Source organism: Lathyrus oleraceus, chromosome 7 (genome assembly GCF_024323335.1).
Source record: "Lathyrus oleraceus cultivar Zhongwan6 chromosome 7, CAAS_Psat_ZW6_1.0, whole genome shotgun sequence".
Taxonomy (NCBI): Eukaryota; Viridiplantae; Streptophyta; class Magnoliopsida; order Fabales; family Fabaceae; genus Lathyrus; species Lathyrus oleraceus.
This window is the reverse complement of record NC_066585.1, coordinates 547255191-547273737: the sequence shown is the minus strand read 5'-3', so window position 1 is coordinate 547273737 and position 18547 is coordinate 547255191. Positions and strand designations below refer to the sequence as shown.

Below are 18547 nucleotides of genomic sequence, written 5' to 3'. Positions count from 1 at the left end.
CAAATTTTTTGACTAGTGGGGTCAATAACCCTTTTATAAATAATATATTTTAATTTCATCTCAATCACTTGAAAGATATACTAACATTTTTTTGCCTTAAATCGGTATCGTTATGAAGTTTTCTCAATTCAAACTCAATGTTTTTTCATAAACGACCCCAATTAAAAGCTTTCTCGTTCATCAAGTGTTTGAGGATTAAGAGTCTATAATTCTTCTATTGATTTTCTTTTTAACATAATTTCCATTGCTTATTACTAAAAATGAAAATAAAATAACACAATTAAAATCATATTAAAAAATGATTCATACTTATACTATAAAATAGATACAAACACAACAATTTCAAACATTAGACAATCTCAAGTTCAATAAGGTAACAAAATATTTTATCTTTTATTACAATAATAAAATAAATAATAAATTCATAAAGATTAAAATTTTAAAAAAATATATCTTTTAGAATATCAACCATAAAAAGAAATCAATATTAAAGAGGAAAAGTGAGTAATTTGTTTGTCCTTGAAAAAAAGTCAAAAATAATTAATATGAATAGAAAGGAAAAGTTGATTACTTATTATTTTATAAAATTATTTATTTTATTTAATATATAAATATATTATTTTTAATATTAGATATTAAATAATAATAATTGTAGTGGGGGCATAAACCCATCCTTTAAATAAGGTGCCTCCGTCCCTGGCTCTAGGAGCTAGCTTCTACTCTCAGCAGTGTCTCTACTCTTGAGTATCTACACGATGCCCGTGTAAAGGCAACACTCAAACAGAATTGTTGAAAAATCACAAACAATAATAACAGGCATATACTGCAAGGTAGGATAATAACACAACATCCTCTACACAATTTCATTCATAGTATATCTCATCACAATCTCACATCCAAACTTATCAATCAATCACAACTCAACAATTATGCATATAACTCATTATGCAATGCAACTCTATACATATGCATGTGATACCAACTCAATATTCGATTCTCTCTGGAACTTGGTCCCTTCTTCTGAACTCATGAGGCCCCTCTTCTGCGCTCTAAGCCTCCTCTTCTGAGCTTGGGACAAGCCACTAGTTCCCTCTACTAATTCTAACGTAATACATTGACAACTCTAGTAAGCCCCTATATGGATTATATTACACTAAAATCATAAAATGCACATTATCAATCAACAGTGCAACACAAACATTCTAATAATTCATCTAAACAAAATTATATTTCAAGCAACACATCAATCTAATCAACTCGTTATGCAAATATAAGGATCACAATAATTAATCATATAATATTCTATAAACAACATCAAAACATAAATAGCATACAACAACGTAGTTTTCCCTTCGAACTACCACCACCACAACAACAATCATGCATATTCACATACAAGCATCACACAACTAAAATATTCATACACCATATACAACCAAATTTATGCATATAAAACACCATCTTTCATTAATCAAATAACAACACCAAATAGCATTATCGGTTTAATTATAACAATTAAATAATTTTTCTAAATCAATTATTAACACTCAACAACCCAATGTTATCATGCAATTAATTAATTTAAGTCACCCAAAATATGTCCAACAACATTTAACATGAATCGTACGACAACACAACACATAAAACCCAACTCAGTAGCTAGAAACACAACCACTGACATTACATCTTAATTAAAATAGTATATTCACGTCATTAAGTGCACATTCAGCCTCTTAAGGCATTACCATGAGATAGTATTATGTGTTAGCTTTCCAACGCTTCGAACTGCATTCCGAACAGAGTCACAGATCTCAAGTTATGATATTTTTATTAGGCATAGCGGAAGTCACGAGGGTTGGCAGACGTCACCCAAAAGTGGATTTTTTTCTCACGGGAAGTTCGTCACTAAGTCCCAAAATTCGCGGGTAAATACCCACAATTTAGTTTTATGCGTTTTCCACCATAGAAGCCCTTCGGGACCTCAGATTTCAATTCTGTATAAAACTCTGATCTCAGAATTCGACGTACCACAATCATCTAATGATTAAAACAAAATTTTAACACATATAATTCTCAATTTTCTTGAAAAAATATTAACCCCTAAACAAAACCCTATCCTCCAATGAAACATGAAACTTCTTCCATTAAAACATGAAACTTCTTTCCTTGATATCTAAGAGTCTTTGTACATTTGTCGTTGAAAGGCAACCCTTGTTGGATTAAATGGACAATATTGCGGTGAAAGCTAAAAGAATCCAATGAAATGAAATTAGGGTTACAATGTTTCACGTGTTTAATAACAAATAATAATAAATTAAAAATAAACAAAACAAAAAGCCATGTAAGATAACATACTGTCAAATAGACTGCCACATATGCATAGTTTAACGTTTTTTCTCAAAATTTAACGGAATGGATCAATTTGACTAAAGGAACTGTTCTAAGGGACTATAATGTAATATTTTTTTAACTAAGGGACTAAAGAGGAACAATAAATTAAGTTAAGGTGCCAAAAGATGAATTAAGCCTTAAATTAATAATTCTTCCAAAAATGATATTTAAAACAAAGTGAAGTGCTGAATTTTATCTGAGTCCCGAAGGTACCCGAAAATAATATTATAGGCTCCCTTTCAATTAATTCATAAACCAGTTATTTTAATTAGTTTTCAAATAAAACTTTTACCAATAACGTTAGATTTACAAAGCGACAATGGATAACGGTAGGTTCACATTGGTCTTTGTGGGTTCAACATTTTTTATACTATAACTGATTTTTCTGTGCACTTGCAGGATATCCATCAAGTGTTTGGCGTCGTTGTCGGGGACTAACAATCAATATCGTGATTTTGTGGTAGCACCGTATAGACTAAGACACTATTGTTTCAATTACTATAATCCTAGGTTGATGGATCACCTAAAATTTCTATACAATTACCACTCCTTGTATTTTGAGGAACAACAAGATTCCCATAAATCTGACCTCGAAATATTAGTGGAGGATTTCATTGCAACGCAAGCTCTCTCTAGGCTAGAATCTATGATGAAGCGTTTTATGACGACACAAACTCTCCAGAATGAAGAGTTTAGTAAACAAAGTCTTCATACTAGTGAAATCCTTAGACAACTGAACATTGTGGTTGAGTTCCTCACGACTCACAACAAGGCATTGGAGACTGAAATCTCCCTGCTTGCACAGACACCTATAGGACCCTTCCTTGAGAAACATGTGGCTATCGTAACAACCAGAAGTGAAAATAAATAGAAAAATCCTAAGGAGAGTAATAATGAAGTTGAGGAGAGTTATGATGAGAAAAGAGTAGAGATTGAGAAAGATCCACTGACACCATCCAAAAGGGAGATTGTCGAAGAGGTAGATAAGGAAGCACCTTATGTTGTTCCTCATACCTATAACACACCGATAACTTTCCTGCAAAGTTTTGTGGAAGTTAAGGTATACTCCCAATCCAAAAGGTATGTGGAGGTATTGGAAAATATTCACACCAATGCACCTTTGTTTGAGTTCCTGCATAAAAAGTGAAAATTAGTGAATCATGAGACTAGGGAAATCATTAGTGTTAAGAGGAGAATGTTAGCCTTTGAGGTGGTGGATAAAAGAATTAAACTCAAACCTGAAAAGCTGATACTCATGATAGAGCCAAAACCACCCCCACAAGTTCAGAAGTATAAATTGTCCCATAGAAGGAAGAAAAGAAAAGGTGAGGGATATCAGAGATGGCTTGATAAATGGCCATGGAAACTAAAGATTATTAAAAGTTTGATTGAGGAATCATTTTCGAAATAACCATCATGAATGCTTACACTCTTGAGTCGTCGAGCTATCGACTTTAAAAGAAGCGTTATGTGGGAGGCAACCCACGTTTTTTTAAAGTTGTTATGCTTGTTTGTTTGAATTTGCAAGAAATAAAGAGATAGATTGCTTGACTTGATCTTCTCACCGGGTTATTCCTACCTCTCTTACACTTATTTCCGTACATTGAGGACAATGTAGGATTTAAGTGTAACGGAGGCGTTTACCGCTTATATTTACTTTCCGTTTTTTCGTATTTTGTTATTATGTAATTTTTATGCCATTGATTGTTTTTTTATATAGCGTAGTGTATGTTTTGAATCTTTGCATATGTTGTCGAATCATTTATGTGTGGTTTTTTGTTGTTTATTGAATCTCTCAATTTCTTGAGCCCTACCAAAAAAAAGTTCTTGATAAGACTTGAAATCGGTAGCATGATTAGAAAGTATATAGGCTACAAATAAAAAAAGAGGCTAGATTGAGGAGACTTAAGAAAATTGTTGCAAAATCGGTATCATCCCAACACCTCAAACCTCCCAAATATGGAGATCAATTTGAATACCTATTATGCCATAACCTTGAGTTCTTGTCTTCTAATAATCCTTGAGTAGTTTATCTAAGCAGTCAACATCATCTTAAAACACATACTACATAAGGAAGTTGATGCAAATAAGTGAATGATCATGGACTTAAAGAATAAATGAATAAAGTAGAAATGTTCCTTCTAAGTTAGGTGACCCTCACCGGTCATTTAGCCCATCGGTAGCTGATCCTTCTATTAATTAATGATTAAATTCAAAGTTCACAAATTAATAAAACTAGATCATAGTCACCAACAGATTTGTCTACTAAGTGTGTGAAAGGATAACAGACTTAATGTGATTGTGCTAGAATGAAAAATGATGAAAAAAGAATAAGTGAGTTAAGTTTAAGTATAATGACATGATTCGTATTGGTTTGCATAGGAGGGAGACTTTTGACCATAAAATTTGAAATTGTGTTTTCACGATATCCTTGGTGTACTGTTAGTACCTATCAAGTCAATTTTGACCGAAACAGATTTTGTAGCCGCATATGAATATTTGAAGGATATGGATTCTTTAGTTTTTATACTAAAATTGTTGCATTTACATTATTTTCATATATGCTAGCAGCTTGCTTGAGGACAAACAAGGGTTCAAGTATGGGGAGTTGATAACCGTAAAACACATTGCATTACAGACTTGATTCACGTAACATTTTAGCTTGTTTTGTCTCTTTTTTATTGTGTTATGCTGGTATATTGTGTTTTTTTAGGTATTTGCTAGGTAGGAGCAACTGTGCGAGAAAACTGGACGAAAATGACATAAAACGGAGAAAATACAAGATTCTGCATTCATGGCGTTCACCATGGCACTTGCCATGATGTGGCAACCATGGACGCCACCTAATATATAAGACCAACCAGGGAGCAGGATTTTTGAACTCATGGCTTAAATCCACGTTCTTCAGCATTTGTACTCATGGTGTTCGCCATGAGGTCATGGCATGCGTCATGGAGTTTGTGCCCAGAAAATAGCAACTAATTTGACTCAGTTTTCTCCCACTTCAACAAATATTTCTCTCACTCCTCCAACACGATTTCAGCACTATTGACACCAGTTTTAGCTCTATAAAGAGGTTCAGTTTTTAACTTTTCATCATCCAAATTTTTCTAGAGTAATTGTTAGACAAAAAAATACTTTTGTGAAGCAGTTATTTCTCACACTGAGAAATTTCTATACTTTAGAGTTAGAATTAGAATTTTCGCCGGAAAGATTTGGATCGTTCGTAATATAACTTTGCCATAATATTTTTTCTGGAATTTATTTCAAATACTTTGCATCATTAGATTTTACGGTTGTTTACTTCCAATATATTTAATTTATGTCCCTTTTACTTACTGCTATTAATATTTTATATGTTGGATTGCTAATATTGTATATGTTGGATTGCTGCTACTCATAATTATATATATTTGCAACTAATTTATGTTTATATATATATATATATATATATATATATATATATATATATATATATATATATATATATATATATATATATATATATATATATATATTTCCACTTTATTAATTTAATCAGATTTTATATATGTCTAGTTTAGTTATTTTACGGACTACGTAAGTTATAAAATAGATATGATTAGTTAAGTTTTTAGAGCTCGGGATGTGAGGACCGTTGTTTCGACGGGATTCAATAAAAATTTCGGCACTGAAATTTTATAATAAAATAATTTTTTGATTCTGAATTTTATTTCAAAAAATTAATTATTTTACGCAAAAGCAAAAAATATTTAGATATCGATTTCAGCGCGACAGTGTGAAATCGGTATTCGATTGTTAAAATACAAATTTTTAATTGATAAAAACAGGGACCATGTTTTATTAATTAAGGACTATTTATTTTTAAAAAGATTTTCGCAAATATAATATCGTGCAACAACAGGCAATTACGATTGAAATCCAATACGAACCACGCGAAAGTGAATATATATATATATATATATATATATATATATATATATATATATATATATTATATATATATATATATATATATATATATATATATATATATATATATATATATATATATATATATTACTACTTTATTAATTTAATCAGATCTTGTATAGGTCTAGTTTAGTTATTTTACAGAGACTATGTGAGTTTAATCAAAATAGATATGTTTAGTTAAGTTTTTAGATTTCGGGATGTGAGGACCGTCGTTCCGACGGGATTCAATAAATTTTTCGGCCCTGAATTTTTATAATAAAATAATTTTTTGATTCTGAATTTTGTTTTAAAAAATTAAATTTTTTGCATAAAAATAAAAAATATTTAGATATTAATTTCAGCGCGACAGTGTGAAAGCGGTATTCGATTGTTAAAATATATATTTTTAATTTATAAAAACAGCGACCACGTTTTATTAATTAATTAAGGACTATTTATTTTTAAAAAGATTTTCACAAATGTAACTTGTAACGTGCGACAACAGACAATTACGATTTCGAAATCCAATATGAGCCGCACGAAAGTGAATATATATATATATATATATATATATATATATATATATATATATATATATATTACCACTTTATTAATTTAATCCGATCTTGTATAGGTCTATTTTAGTTATTTTACGGACTACGTGAGTTTAATCAAAATAGATATGTTTAGTTAAGTTTTTAGAGTTCGGGATGTAAGGACCGTCGTTCCAACGGGATTCAATAAAATTTTCGGCACTGAATTTTTATAATAAAATAATTTTATGATTCTGAATTTTGTTTCAAAAAATTAAAAATTTTGCGCAAAAACAAAAAGTATTTAGATATCAGTTTCAGTGCCACAGTGTGAAAGCGGTATTCGATTGTTAAAATATAAATGTTTAATTTATAAAAACAACGACCATGTTTTATTAATTAATTAAGGACTATATAATTTTAAAAAGATTTTCACAAATGTAACTTGTAACGTGCGACAGCGGGCAATTACGATTTCGAAATCCAATACGAGCCGCACGAAAATGAAGATTATTTTTAAATTAATAATTTTTAAAACAAAGTGAAATGCTGAATTTTATCTGAGTCTCGGAGGTGCTCGGAAATTACATTCTGGTCTCCCTTTCAATTAATTCATAGACTAATTATTTTAATCCATTTTCAAACAAAACTTTTACCGATAGCTTAGATTTACAAAGCGGCAATAGATAATGGTAGATTGACATCGGTCTACGTTGGTTTAACATTTTTTATATAACTAATTTTTCTGTGCACTTGCAGCTATCAATGAACTAAGCCTAAGCCCGTATACTTAATATTAAACCTAAGTAATCTAATATTATAATATAACTTTTAATATCTATATATAAAGAGGGAAATAACAAATTTTAGATTTGTTAGAAGTGAGAATTTGAGAGTCGTTAGACGCACTTGCAATTGAGATCCCTTGTAATCATTAGGATGATAATCCTCTTGTGCTGAGAGGATTCAAAAATGAGTGAGACTCTCTCATAGTGGTCGGTCGGAATCGACATGATTAGTCCAAAACAGTTACCCTCAAATTCTTGCTTGTGTATGGATATGTGAGGATTTGATACCTTAACCTCAGATGATGATCATTCCCTGATCACCTTGAGATAGGTGGAGGAAAAGCGTTTTAGTTTCTTAAGGATTCGCGCATTTAATGTGTCATGCTTCAAACATATTTTTGGAAGAACCATGATGACGATTCTTATGAACCGAAATTATTGAGTGTTGCGTGCGAGTGATTAGACGTGTTTGGTGAAATCACTTTGTGTACTAGTGTAGTTTGTAGTCTCCTTTAAAAGGGTAAGTGTCACTTTCTTCATAATTATTTTTCTTTCTTCAAATTTAGCAGTTATTTTCTTCTTTAGAATTTCATTTTCTCTTTAGAATTTCATTTTCATGCGACTGTAAAGTTAGTGTGATATGGGAAACAAATCAAAGAAAAATATTGATAAATCTCAGAAGGATACTCCCTTTTAATGGATGGACTCCATCTACCCTTCCATTCTGCTATCGCGAAAGCAGGTGATCTTGATAATGCTTTTTGCGAAAGTTGTTCCGCATTCTTATCGGAAAATCCTAAATCCTATTAAAACGAAAGGATATGTGACAAGTATAGCGATTGCGTGATTCCTTTCTAAGAGCGTTCTTATCGGAAAATCCTAAATCCTATTAAAACGAAAGGATATGTGACAAGTATAGCGATTGCGTGATTCCTTTCTAAGAGCGTTCTTATCGGAAAATCCTAAATCCTATTAAAACGAAAGGATATGTGACAAGTATAGCGATTGCGTGATTCCTTTCTAAGAATGCATTTTTTCTGTCATGAGTCTTCGTCTTCTATTTGCTGCCTTCGAGGTAGAAGTTTCAAAACATTGGCAAAGACTCCTTGACAACTTCATTCTACGAGTTAGACATATATTAAGTTCTACACATATTGGTGTTAATATCTGAATGGAGACATATATTAAGTTCAACACTAATGGAAAACCTTATGTGGTCCTTTTTTCCATCTTTTTAAATGCTGTTATGGCCAGATGATTCAGGCGAGGGGTAAAAGATTAATATCCCTGGAACCAACTATTCATGGCCTCAGACTTCTTCCGGAACTTCAGTCTTTTGTGGACCGATTCTTTTTAATTACTCCTGTCAGCCCTGAAGCTCATGCTGCGGTGTGCGACATCAACGGTGGAGTAGATGGCCGATGTGCCGAGTTGTTTCCCAAATATTGAACTGAGTGCCAAAAGGGTCGGTTAATAAAGCTGTATCACCACCTGCAACTCAAAATTCTGGACCTGGCTCCTCAGAAACTGGTACAAGTTTTGAATCTCTAATTTGTTCATAAAATGTGAAACATGAAAAATTATGCCACTGTCACTTAATCAATGTGGCTTATCATTGAATCAGATAAGTTTTGTATATATGACAGGATCAGGTGAAATGCTGAACTGCACAAAGAAACTTTATATGCTGACCATAATGATATTAGCAATAACATTTCAAAACTGGATTTGAAATGGAACATTCAAGTGTGAAGTGTCCTAGACTATTACAGTTTATCAGTATCAGAGCTGAAATATTTATTACTGCAGTTAATTTCAATATCAGAGCTTAAATTCTACTCTTTTCATTTTAATAATACTCTAGAGATTTAACAATATATATGTCTAGATAAATAAAATTACATTGAATTATCCTCATGAGTTTAAAAAGGCCACACTTACTGTAAATATTTTTCTTTCCTAAGATAAGGTCAAACTTAGTTGAACTTGAGAAAAGCCAGAATAAGGCTTCTCTTTTATCTAAATAATTACTACAATAATAATTGAGATTTACACCATCTTAAAACTGATCTCAAAAAATTGACTTGTGCCAGTAAATAATACTCATTCAGAAGTCACCAGCTTCTTCAGCTCTTTTTTATTTACCTGAAATTTTAATCATAGAAGAATTAATTTTGCTTCCTAAAGAATTTTTTGCAACGAAAAGAAAAAAAAAAGAATTTAAGCGAAAGTAGTTTACCTTCCCCATTGCATTGCGGGGGAGTGACTCCCACACGATAAGTCGAGTCGGTATCTGAAGAAATAAACAAATTATTATAAGAAAATTACTTTTGAACCTCTTATAACAATGATGAATAATAAATTGATGCATCAAGGAGACACAATTGACAAAATATTAAAATAGCATAAAGAAATTGGTGTTGTCAATCATAGATTACAAATAATAGCGGTTTGTTTGAATTCGGATACGCTGCAATGTTATAGCGCTATTATAGCTACAATGATATAGAGCCGATATAGCTACAATGATAATAGAACTGTTATAACTGCTATTTGACAAATAGCGTTGTAACACTATGAAGCACGGACACCTGAAACACTAAGCTGACACTGACACGTCGGTGTCGGTTTCGAACACTGACACGGACACGGACACATTTTTTCTAAGAGGTGTCGGTGCTAAAGAGAACAACACTATAGCCACTGTTTATGGAGTAATTCAGCATCACAAGCATATTCCTTGGCAGCTTGTATACGATTTATAAGAATAAGAAAGCAAAGGATTTAGCTCAACAATCTATGCATGTGTGTGAATGTGGCGAATCAGAAAAGAGCGTAAGATTCTATATTGTTCGCACAATCTTCTTGCTTCTCATGCTCTCACTTGGCACACTCCTCATGTATACAATGACACATACAAAAATGGTCATGCAACAATACCTTGTAAGGTGCAAGTTTAGTTTTGGCCCAAGTGGATAACTCTGCTAGGCTTAGAGCAGGCTTTGACTCTTCTTCACTCTTCGCAGCTGGCACGATAATTGCACAAACAATTTCTCCATAGTCTTTGTCTGGTACTCCCAAAACACAACATTCTGAGACATTTGGATGCTGCAAAAAAGTTTTGATTGTGAATATCATATCATAAATGTATGGTATTGTTAACAGCTAACAACCGTAGGATGAGAAAATGATAGCCACTTGCCTCTACTATTACTGATTCAATTTCTAATGCAGAGAGCTTATAGCCACCGTTCTTGATGATATCAGCGTTCTTACCTGATAAAAAGTATAGAATGTACACAATAGGTTTTACTTCCATCACAATCTAACTTCTAGTATGATTAAAAGATCACATGTATGAATCTTTCCCATTCACTTAGTGAAAAACAACATTGAAACTTCCGATTACATTCATATTTATTGCCAATATGATTGTAACAATATTTAGAAGAAACCACGTTTCCTAGTTATTAGCAATTTAGTCTATTTTTTTGACAATTTGCTGATAACATTTCAAGCATGGGTTTCACTTTTGGAAGATTTATTTTGGAAAAATGGAGAGATACAGTTCAACAATAACGTCCTAGGAATTCAAATTTCGTTACATGATTATGCATGAGAAATATAAATTTCCTTACGTCCTAAAATGATGAAATACCCATCTTTATCTGTAGTGACAGCATCCCCAGTCTTAAAGAATCCATCGTCTGTAAACGATTCCTTCGTTACCTACATGGAAAAAATACAAAATTTCTTAGAGGCAGATATTACATTTCCTTTACTATTTCCTGTCTTTGAAATCTCGGACTTTCAGTAACTGATATTAATATAGTATTTCTATCCTTAGAACAAATTTTGTTCTTCAAGTAACTAACAAGATATGAAATGTAATTGTTGTAATGGTGCATCATAACATCATAAGGAATTGTTTATAGTATTGAAAAAGATCAAAAGAAAAGGTAATCATTATCACTAAATGATGATTTTAGAATCAATAAATGCAAGAAATTAACATCCTGAAAGTACCTCAGGAAGTTTATAATATTCTGTAAACAATGAAGGGCTTTTAACGCAAAGCTCGCCAACCCCAGATTCCTCACTCTCATGCTCCTCATCTGCAAGAATCTTGACCTGCCATTCATACAGAAAAGCCAAGACATTTTCACATTGAGCATCAACAACACTCCAAAGCAACTCCAACCTCCCGGTTAATAGTAAAAAATCATCCATATTTCCATGTATTTTTCAAGTTTCAGTCAAATGTTACTTTCTTGAGAGTTGTTAGAAGATACTCTGTCCTTTGTCTCATATTAAGTGTCATTTAAGGTTATATGCACATTTTAATAAAATTATTGAATGTACAAATATATATGATAAATTAGTTTTAATTACTAAAATTCCCTTATTAAATCATAGTTACTGAAGTAGACAGGTGCGTTGAGATACAATAAATAATGGTATATTAGTGGAAAAAATTATTTGTTTCATCGATAATCTAAAATGATAAATAAATATTTCATACAATGACACTTAATATGAAACGGAAGAAGTAGAAAAATATATTTGGTTCAACCTGAAAATGTAACGCATGTCCAGATCATTAGTTAAAAATCATTGTCAATGCTGCTTAAACGATCTTATTGCATAAATAGAATACACAAAAGTGGAAATGAGTGATAAAAAAGCTCATATTCTATGGTTAGGGGAAAATGTAAAAAGTGCAAGCTCAACTAACCTGCACACCAGGTAATGGTTTGCCAACGGTGCCTGCTTTACGCTCACCTTTCAAAGGATTTGACAGTGCCATGACAAACTACAAACATCAATACAATAGTGTAAGGTTCATCTAAAGAAATCATTGCAAAATTAATGAAAAATGTGTATGATTCTCGACAAGTCAGGTTTGTCTAAAAAAACCATTGCAAAATTAATGAAAAATGTGCATGATTATAGACAGTTAAAAAAACAACTTAAGCTAAAATGATTTGTTAAAAAGCTTACTTACTTCAGTCATGCCATATCGCTCCAATAAGCGATGTCCAGTGATGGATTCCCATTCTTGCATAACAGGTTGAGGAAGTGCAGAGGACCCACACATCTAAGTAATAGAATGGTAACATATCGAATTTTTTTAGAATGAGAATGGTTAGTCATCACACATAACATAAATAAATTGCAGTGAGCCATGCATGGTAAATCACCATACCACTAAGGCCCTGTTTGGGAAAATGAACGCTTATAGCATATGCTCGTATCATATAAGTGATTATGTATAAATTATTTCTATAACAAAAAATAAAATATAGTTAAAATATTTTCATATACAAGCTAAAAGTTGTTTTTATGAAAATAAGCTAAAAACAGCTTATGACATGTCATAAACTGTTTCCATAAGCTCTAACAAGTCAATCAAAATAGAACCTAAATTACACACTGACTAAGTCAAATTTAAAATAATTAAAAAGAATAACCTTCAACTTCTGAAATTTGAAAAATATATTTGATCTCTTCTTTAGAGACAAAAATGTTTTATGCATGTAACAGTCACTTACCATTAGACGCAAGTTCCTTGCGCTAGATGCAGAAGTGGCTCGCAGCTCTGGATCCATGGCATGATAACCTTGTATTAATCGAGTGTACATAGTTGGAACCTTCATTTAAACAATTATATAAATCAAAATGATGTCACCCAAGACATTTTTTTCAATCATATGCACATATGACGTGAATTTTAATGCAAAAACACTCAAAATGAGAAATCATATATTATAAAGGTTATACAGAAATAGCAGGCAAACGGGCAACAATCTGCGCCACTACCCCTTTTTGGATGTCAAAATCAATCCTCTTAAAAACTCTGATTAAGTTTTTAGGAATAGAAAAGAACACCATCATATGACTGATAAAATGATGTCTTTGTATGGTTACATATCAGGCAAAGATAATTTATTTTAAATATACACAAACAAAGGTTTGTGAGAATGAACCATATCATTGATTTGATCAATGTTGATAATAATCATACTTACTCCGGTGAATACAGTTATAGCATCATCAGCCTCATATCCTTCAGTTGGATATGACTCACGCCATCTCTTCCAAATTCCACTGACACTAAATTTCGGAAGAAACTCAACCTTCAACAAGATAGTTACATTCTTAGCGACGAAAAAAACTATATAATCAGAATAGATGCTAATTGTATTTCCTTTATAAGAAGTGAGAAAAGTAAATTACCGTGGAACCGACGTAGAGAGGGGCGAATAAACCATTGAAAAGCCCATGGACATGTACTTCATATATGTTAAGGATTGACATCACAAAGATATCAAGATCACATTTTCAGCAAATATACTAAATATGATAATATGCTTTTTCCAATTACAAAAGTATTGAAAATGCATAAATAAAAGGTTCCATGGATATGATGTAATGGTAGACAATGCAAAAACCGGTCAGTTGATGTGTACTCCCATGCTTTTGTCAAGGCTTGGACCTAAAATCAAGACAATTTATAAACAAAAATTAACGAAAAAGAGTAACAGTTATGAATGTTCATTATGATTAAAATAAAAGTGCAAACAGAATATTTGCATGATTTGGTTACTATTATACCAAAGTAACTTGCAAAATAATAGATCTAGTTTTTTCAGAAAGAGGACTTTATCATCATAATAAAATTGTCTATTTGAGGTAGTACTAAGTGTAACTAGAGATAAATCATAAAGCATACCTGAGCAAGGATGCTTCTGTGTGTATGAACAACTCCCTTAGGTTTACCTGTTGTCCCGCTAGTGTACAAAATCAGTGCTGGATCTTCACCTAAACCAAAGGATATGAAATACAAGTTATGAGAAAGAACTTTCAGAAAACTGCTACCAAGATATTCTCCTTTATCCAATTTTTAAATGCTGACAATGTGATAGTCTTACTTGATCTTTCAATGTTTTCCAGGAAAATTCTGTCTGCATCACTTTCTCCACTTTTTGAATGTCCGTTGTTGCTCTTCTCGGAGGACTTATTAGGAACGGGCGGAATATGAAAAAACCGAGAAGATGTTTTGTTGGCAATGTTTTGCATTAACTCACTATGATCTTCAGTACTCAGTATTGCAGACACATCCTATAATCAAATTTCTATTAAAATTCAACCCAAAATTAAAGCATAAATGTAATGCAGCATATATAAACAGTCGAACTCATTTCTTGTCATTATCTAACAACCAATTTTGTATTCCTTAGGTACATGATGTTCAATCCATGTCCTCAGACCCTTTTAATGAAGGGAAAAGGATTCACTACAACAAGTGAACTGCAAGGGTGATCTCAGCCCTTGAAAAAATTAGAAGGTTCAGATCTCGAAATTTGTATTAACTGTCAATCATTGGATCTTCTTTCAACGGCCCAGATTTGCTTGAATGTGTGAATTTAAGATTCTTGAGTGTATACAAATCCGGGTCTCAACTCGGGTTAATTTCCTAGGGACAATTTGCAGAGCATCCCTTGTTCAATGGTTTATTCCTCTCCTAACTGAACATCCAATAAAATTAAATGTATAACATGTAAGGTTTATTTTGTAGCATATTTACATAATTTACTTTCCCAAAAGAAAAAAAATCTACATATAAACCAGCTATTTGATGATTAAGATAAAAGGCATCAAGATAATGTCGATGAAAAATTAACGGAGTCCAGAACTCTTTATGTTTACAAGCTAAATGTTAAACAAACAAAAGAAAGGGATGTCATGTAAGAAAAGGGAGTGTTTCCAAAGCATACCGAATTATTCATCACATACAGGAGCTCTACTTCTGGATAGCTGAGTGCAAGTGGTACAGCAACACCTCCACTAAACCAAGTTGCAAGTATTCCGGCAACAAATTCGGCAGACGGCTTAGCTACAATTCCTATTCGAGCTCCTCCAAGATTTCCCTAGAAAGTAACACAAATGTTTTCAGCACAAGCGCTTATGTATAAGTATAAGCTGTTTTTAAAATAAAAGATAAAAAAAATGAAATTGTTTCCGTGTATGCTAGCATGATGAGTTTAAGGAAATAAGTTGAATACAAGTTATGAGCATGTATTAAGTGCTTATGTTAGTAAATAAGCTAAATAAATCAATTCAAATGGAATCTAAATCTTTAGGAACTTCCATATATCATATTGGTCAAAGGCTAACAAATAGCATTCACAGTTTCATTTCACAAAGATAATAGTAAAGAAAATCCAAGGTATAGCTCACACTACCTTCACATCATTTTCACACAAGAGATTAGATAACTTTTGTGCCGATGAGATGAGCTGATTGTAACTATAACTCTTCTGATCAGCTCTGATAGCAACATTACCATGAGCTGCAACTTCTTGTTTAGCAATTGCTTTGAAGATGTCCATTAATGTAGTAGATTGAGATGCTATATAAAAGGAAGAAACAATCAAATCACCTTACATGTGAAACTGTTAGATACAAAGCAATGTCTACATTATAAAGACTGAACAAGAAAAATACTTTTTTTTGGTATTTTTCTCAAGGGACTACAACTCAATAAACTGATAACTGCTCAAAATCAAGATGGCCCTTCCAGAAAGAAATCACTGCAGATATTCAAAGATGCTCTCTATCCTTTGTGTTCTCTCATTTATACACGCAATCTAACAACCTAAACCAACCAACTAACTAACTTCTATATCAACTTTTAACTACGCTAACCTATATTATTTTATATCCTAACAGTTGCATGCACAAATAATAACTTCAAACAATTCAGATTTGCATGATAAACTATGTGTTGGGTATTCAAGTTAGTTTGGAGCCCCACATCTGCTAAGGATAAGCTAGATAAACATAAAAATGAGAATTCTTAATCAACCTTCTTAATAAATCCCAATTCAGTTCCTTAAATTGCATGACATTGTTAGGCTAATCCCAAAAATAAGAGAAATTGCAACAACAACAACAACAACAAAAATTCCAAAAACTGCAAACTGTCTGTCGTCTTAATCCATACCAACACTCACCGGACTAATTTAACAATCATAATTAAATTTTTTTGAACCAAATTGTTTGTAGTTTTCAATTTTATGAAACAATCTGATACATTCTCTAACATAGGGTAACATCTGAACTAAAACGATCCACAGTTTCTATGACATATTTTCAACCTTACAGTTTCATGTACCAATCTGGAGTAATGTCCAAAGCATAGAGTATCTATCAAGCACTGGCCCACAGACGACACAAAACAACAATTTCAACAACAATAATAACTTCTCTTATAGTTTTTCAATTTTTCTATTTCTTCCTCTACCTCTAATTGTTTGATTTCTCTCATCTAATCTACTCTTCTTACCACAAAATCTACGGATTTTTTCTCTACATGCTCAAACCACCTTATTTGGACATCTTATTTGGGCTACTGGATTTATGTTTATTTTCCACCATATTATAAGTACTACCGCAACACTCTCGAATATCATCACATACACTTACTTAATTCTAGTGTTGATTCTTAACCATTCAACATTCTATCTGGTACCACATCAACCCAGACACAAAACACCTTAATAATTTGAAAAATTAACAAATTAAATGTAATCAGTTGGGCCGTTGTGAACAGCAGAGAGCTATTATTACAAGTGCATGAAATAATTGAGATACCTCAACAACATATTAAATCAAAATCGAAACCCCAATAATCAGTTAAACAAAAAATGACGGACCCTAAGAAAAATGCAATAAAATGACAGAAACCATAACGAAAGAGGCATTATGATGAAGAAATGAAATGAGGGCGAAAACTCACAGGAGGAGTGTGACGAAGAACGAAATTGAGAGCAAGAGTAATTGATAGAGAAAAGTGAAAAGTGGTGGTGAGGGAATTTATGATGATGATGATGAAAGGGAAGAAGCGGAAAGTGTTTGTTGAAAGTCTTAAATGAGTTGTTCATTTAGATGGTGAATTGAATATGGCGGTGGAAGTGGGTAGGTGGAAATTTTTGTTACGTAGTTGTTGTTGGTTGGTTTTTCTAATTCGTGTTATCGCACAACAGTTCGTTAAGTGTTTTTATTTTATTCATCCACAGCGATACCGGAATTTGAACAACATTTCTCTGTTTTTCTCAACGGAGTGTTTTTTTTTTAGTAAAACTTTTTAAAAGAGTGTTTGGTTATGCATAAATAAATTCACTCTTAAAAGATGGATAAATAAATCGGATTCCACGTATAATTATAATTGAATTTTTTTTAAATAATTAAAATTTTAAAATAATTATTATTTGAAAATATTTATCAAAATAATTATTTTTTCAAAAATATATAACAAATGTGTCAGGTGCATTGGTGCATCCAATGAAAATTTTATTCATCGACGTCACATGCACTGGCGCATCCATGGCGCCGTTAGGAGTGGTGCATGCATGTGTAGGCGCCACATACAACGGCGCATGTATGGTCCTCTCTATATATGCGTCAATGCATGTGATTATTGCTTCACCACTCCATCTATAAATACAGTATCACCCTTCCATAATTTTTCACACATCTTCTTACTATCTCATTTCATTTTTCTTCATTTTCCTTTCAATTTTCTTTAAAATGTCTTCATATTCATATATGTGTCGTTGTATTCACAAGAGAAATATCGATTTAATTTTTTCATCAATGCAGCATCCGATGAAGATCCGTCTTTGGAATGTAGATACGTTTGAACATCTTAACAGAACCTTGAACCGTTGGTTAGATGGAGACATTACAGAGGGTGAAAAGATCAGAAGAATCCAATGGTTTGATATCACGTTCAACCAAAATGAAGAAGCTTGTTTCTGGGTGGATGTTAAAACTGACAAAGACGTTCACATGATGTATACTTCTCACAAAAAAAAT

At 32.2% G+C, this 18547-nt stretch overlaps 1 protein-coding gene and 1 long non-coding RNA gene across 2 annotated transcripts; one reads left to right on the top strand and one right to left on the bottom strand.

The window, feature by feature from the left end:
* Positions 1-8273: 8273 nt before the first annotated feature.
* On the top strand, positions 8274-9419 carry LOC127107648 (uncharacterized). Its single transcript, XR_007795781.1, has 2 exons — positions 8274-9196; positions 9313-9419. It is a non-coding gene; the product is annotated as an uncharacterized LOC127107648 (long non-coding RNA).
* Positions 9420-9479: 60 nt separating this feature from the next.
* Positions 9480-17761, bottom strand: LOC127107646 (probable CoA ligase CCL8). Its single transcript, XM_051044949.1, has 17 exons — positions 17469-17761; positions 15913-16079; positions 15445-15597; positions 14599-14788; positions 14400-14488; positions 14094-14162; positions 13904-13957; positions 13696-13803; positions 13219-13317; positions 12672-12764; positions 12402-12479; positions 11693-11797; positions 11305-11395; positions 10869-10942; positions 10607-10774; positions 9906-9959; positions 9480-9811 (listed from the first exon to the last, which is right to left on the bottom strand). The coding sequence occupies exons 1-17, from the start codon at positions 17611-17613 to the stop codon at positions 9770-9772; spliced, it is 1779 nt and encodes a 592-aa protein (XP_050900906.1). The 5' UTR covers positions 17614-17761; the 3' UTR covers positions 9480-9769.
* Between the last annotated feature and the right edge of the window lie 786 nt (positions 17762-18547).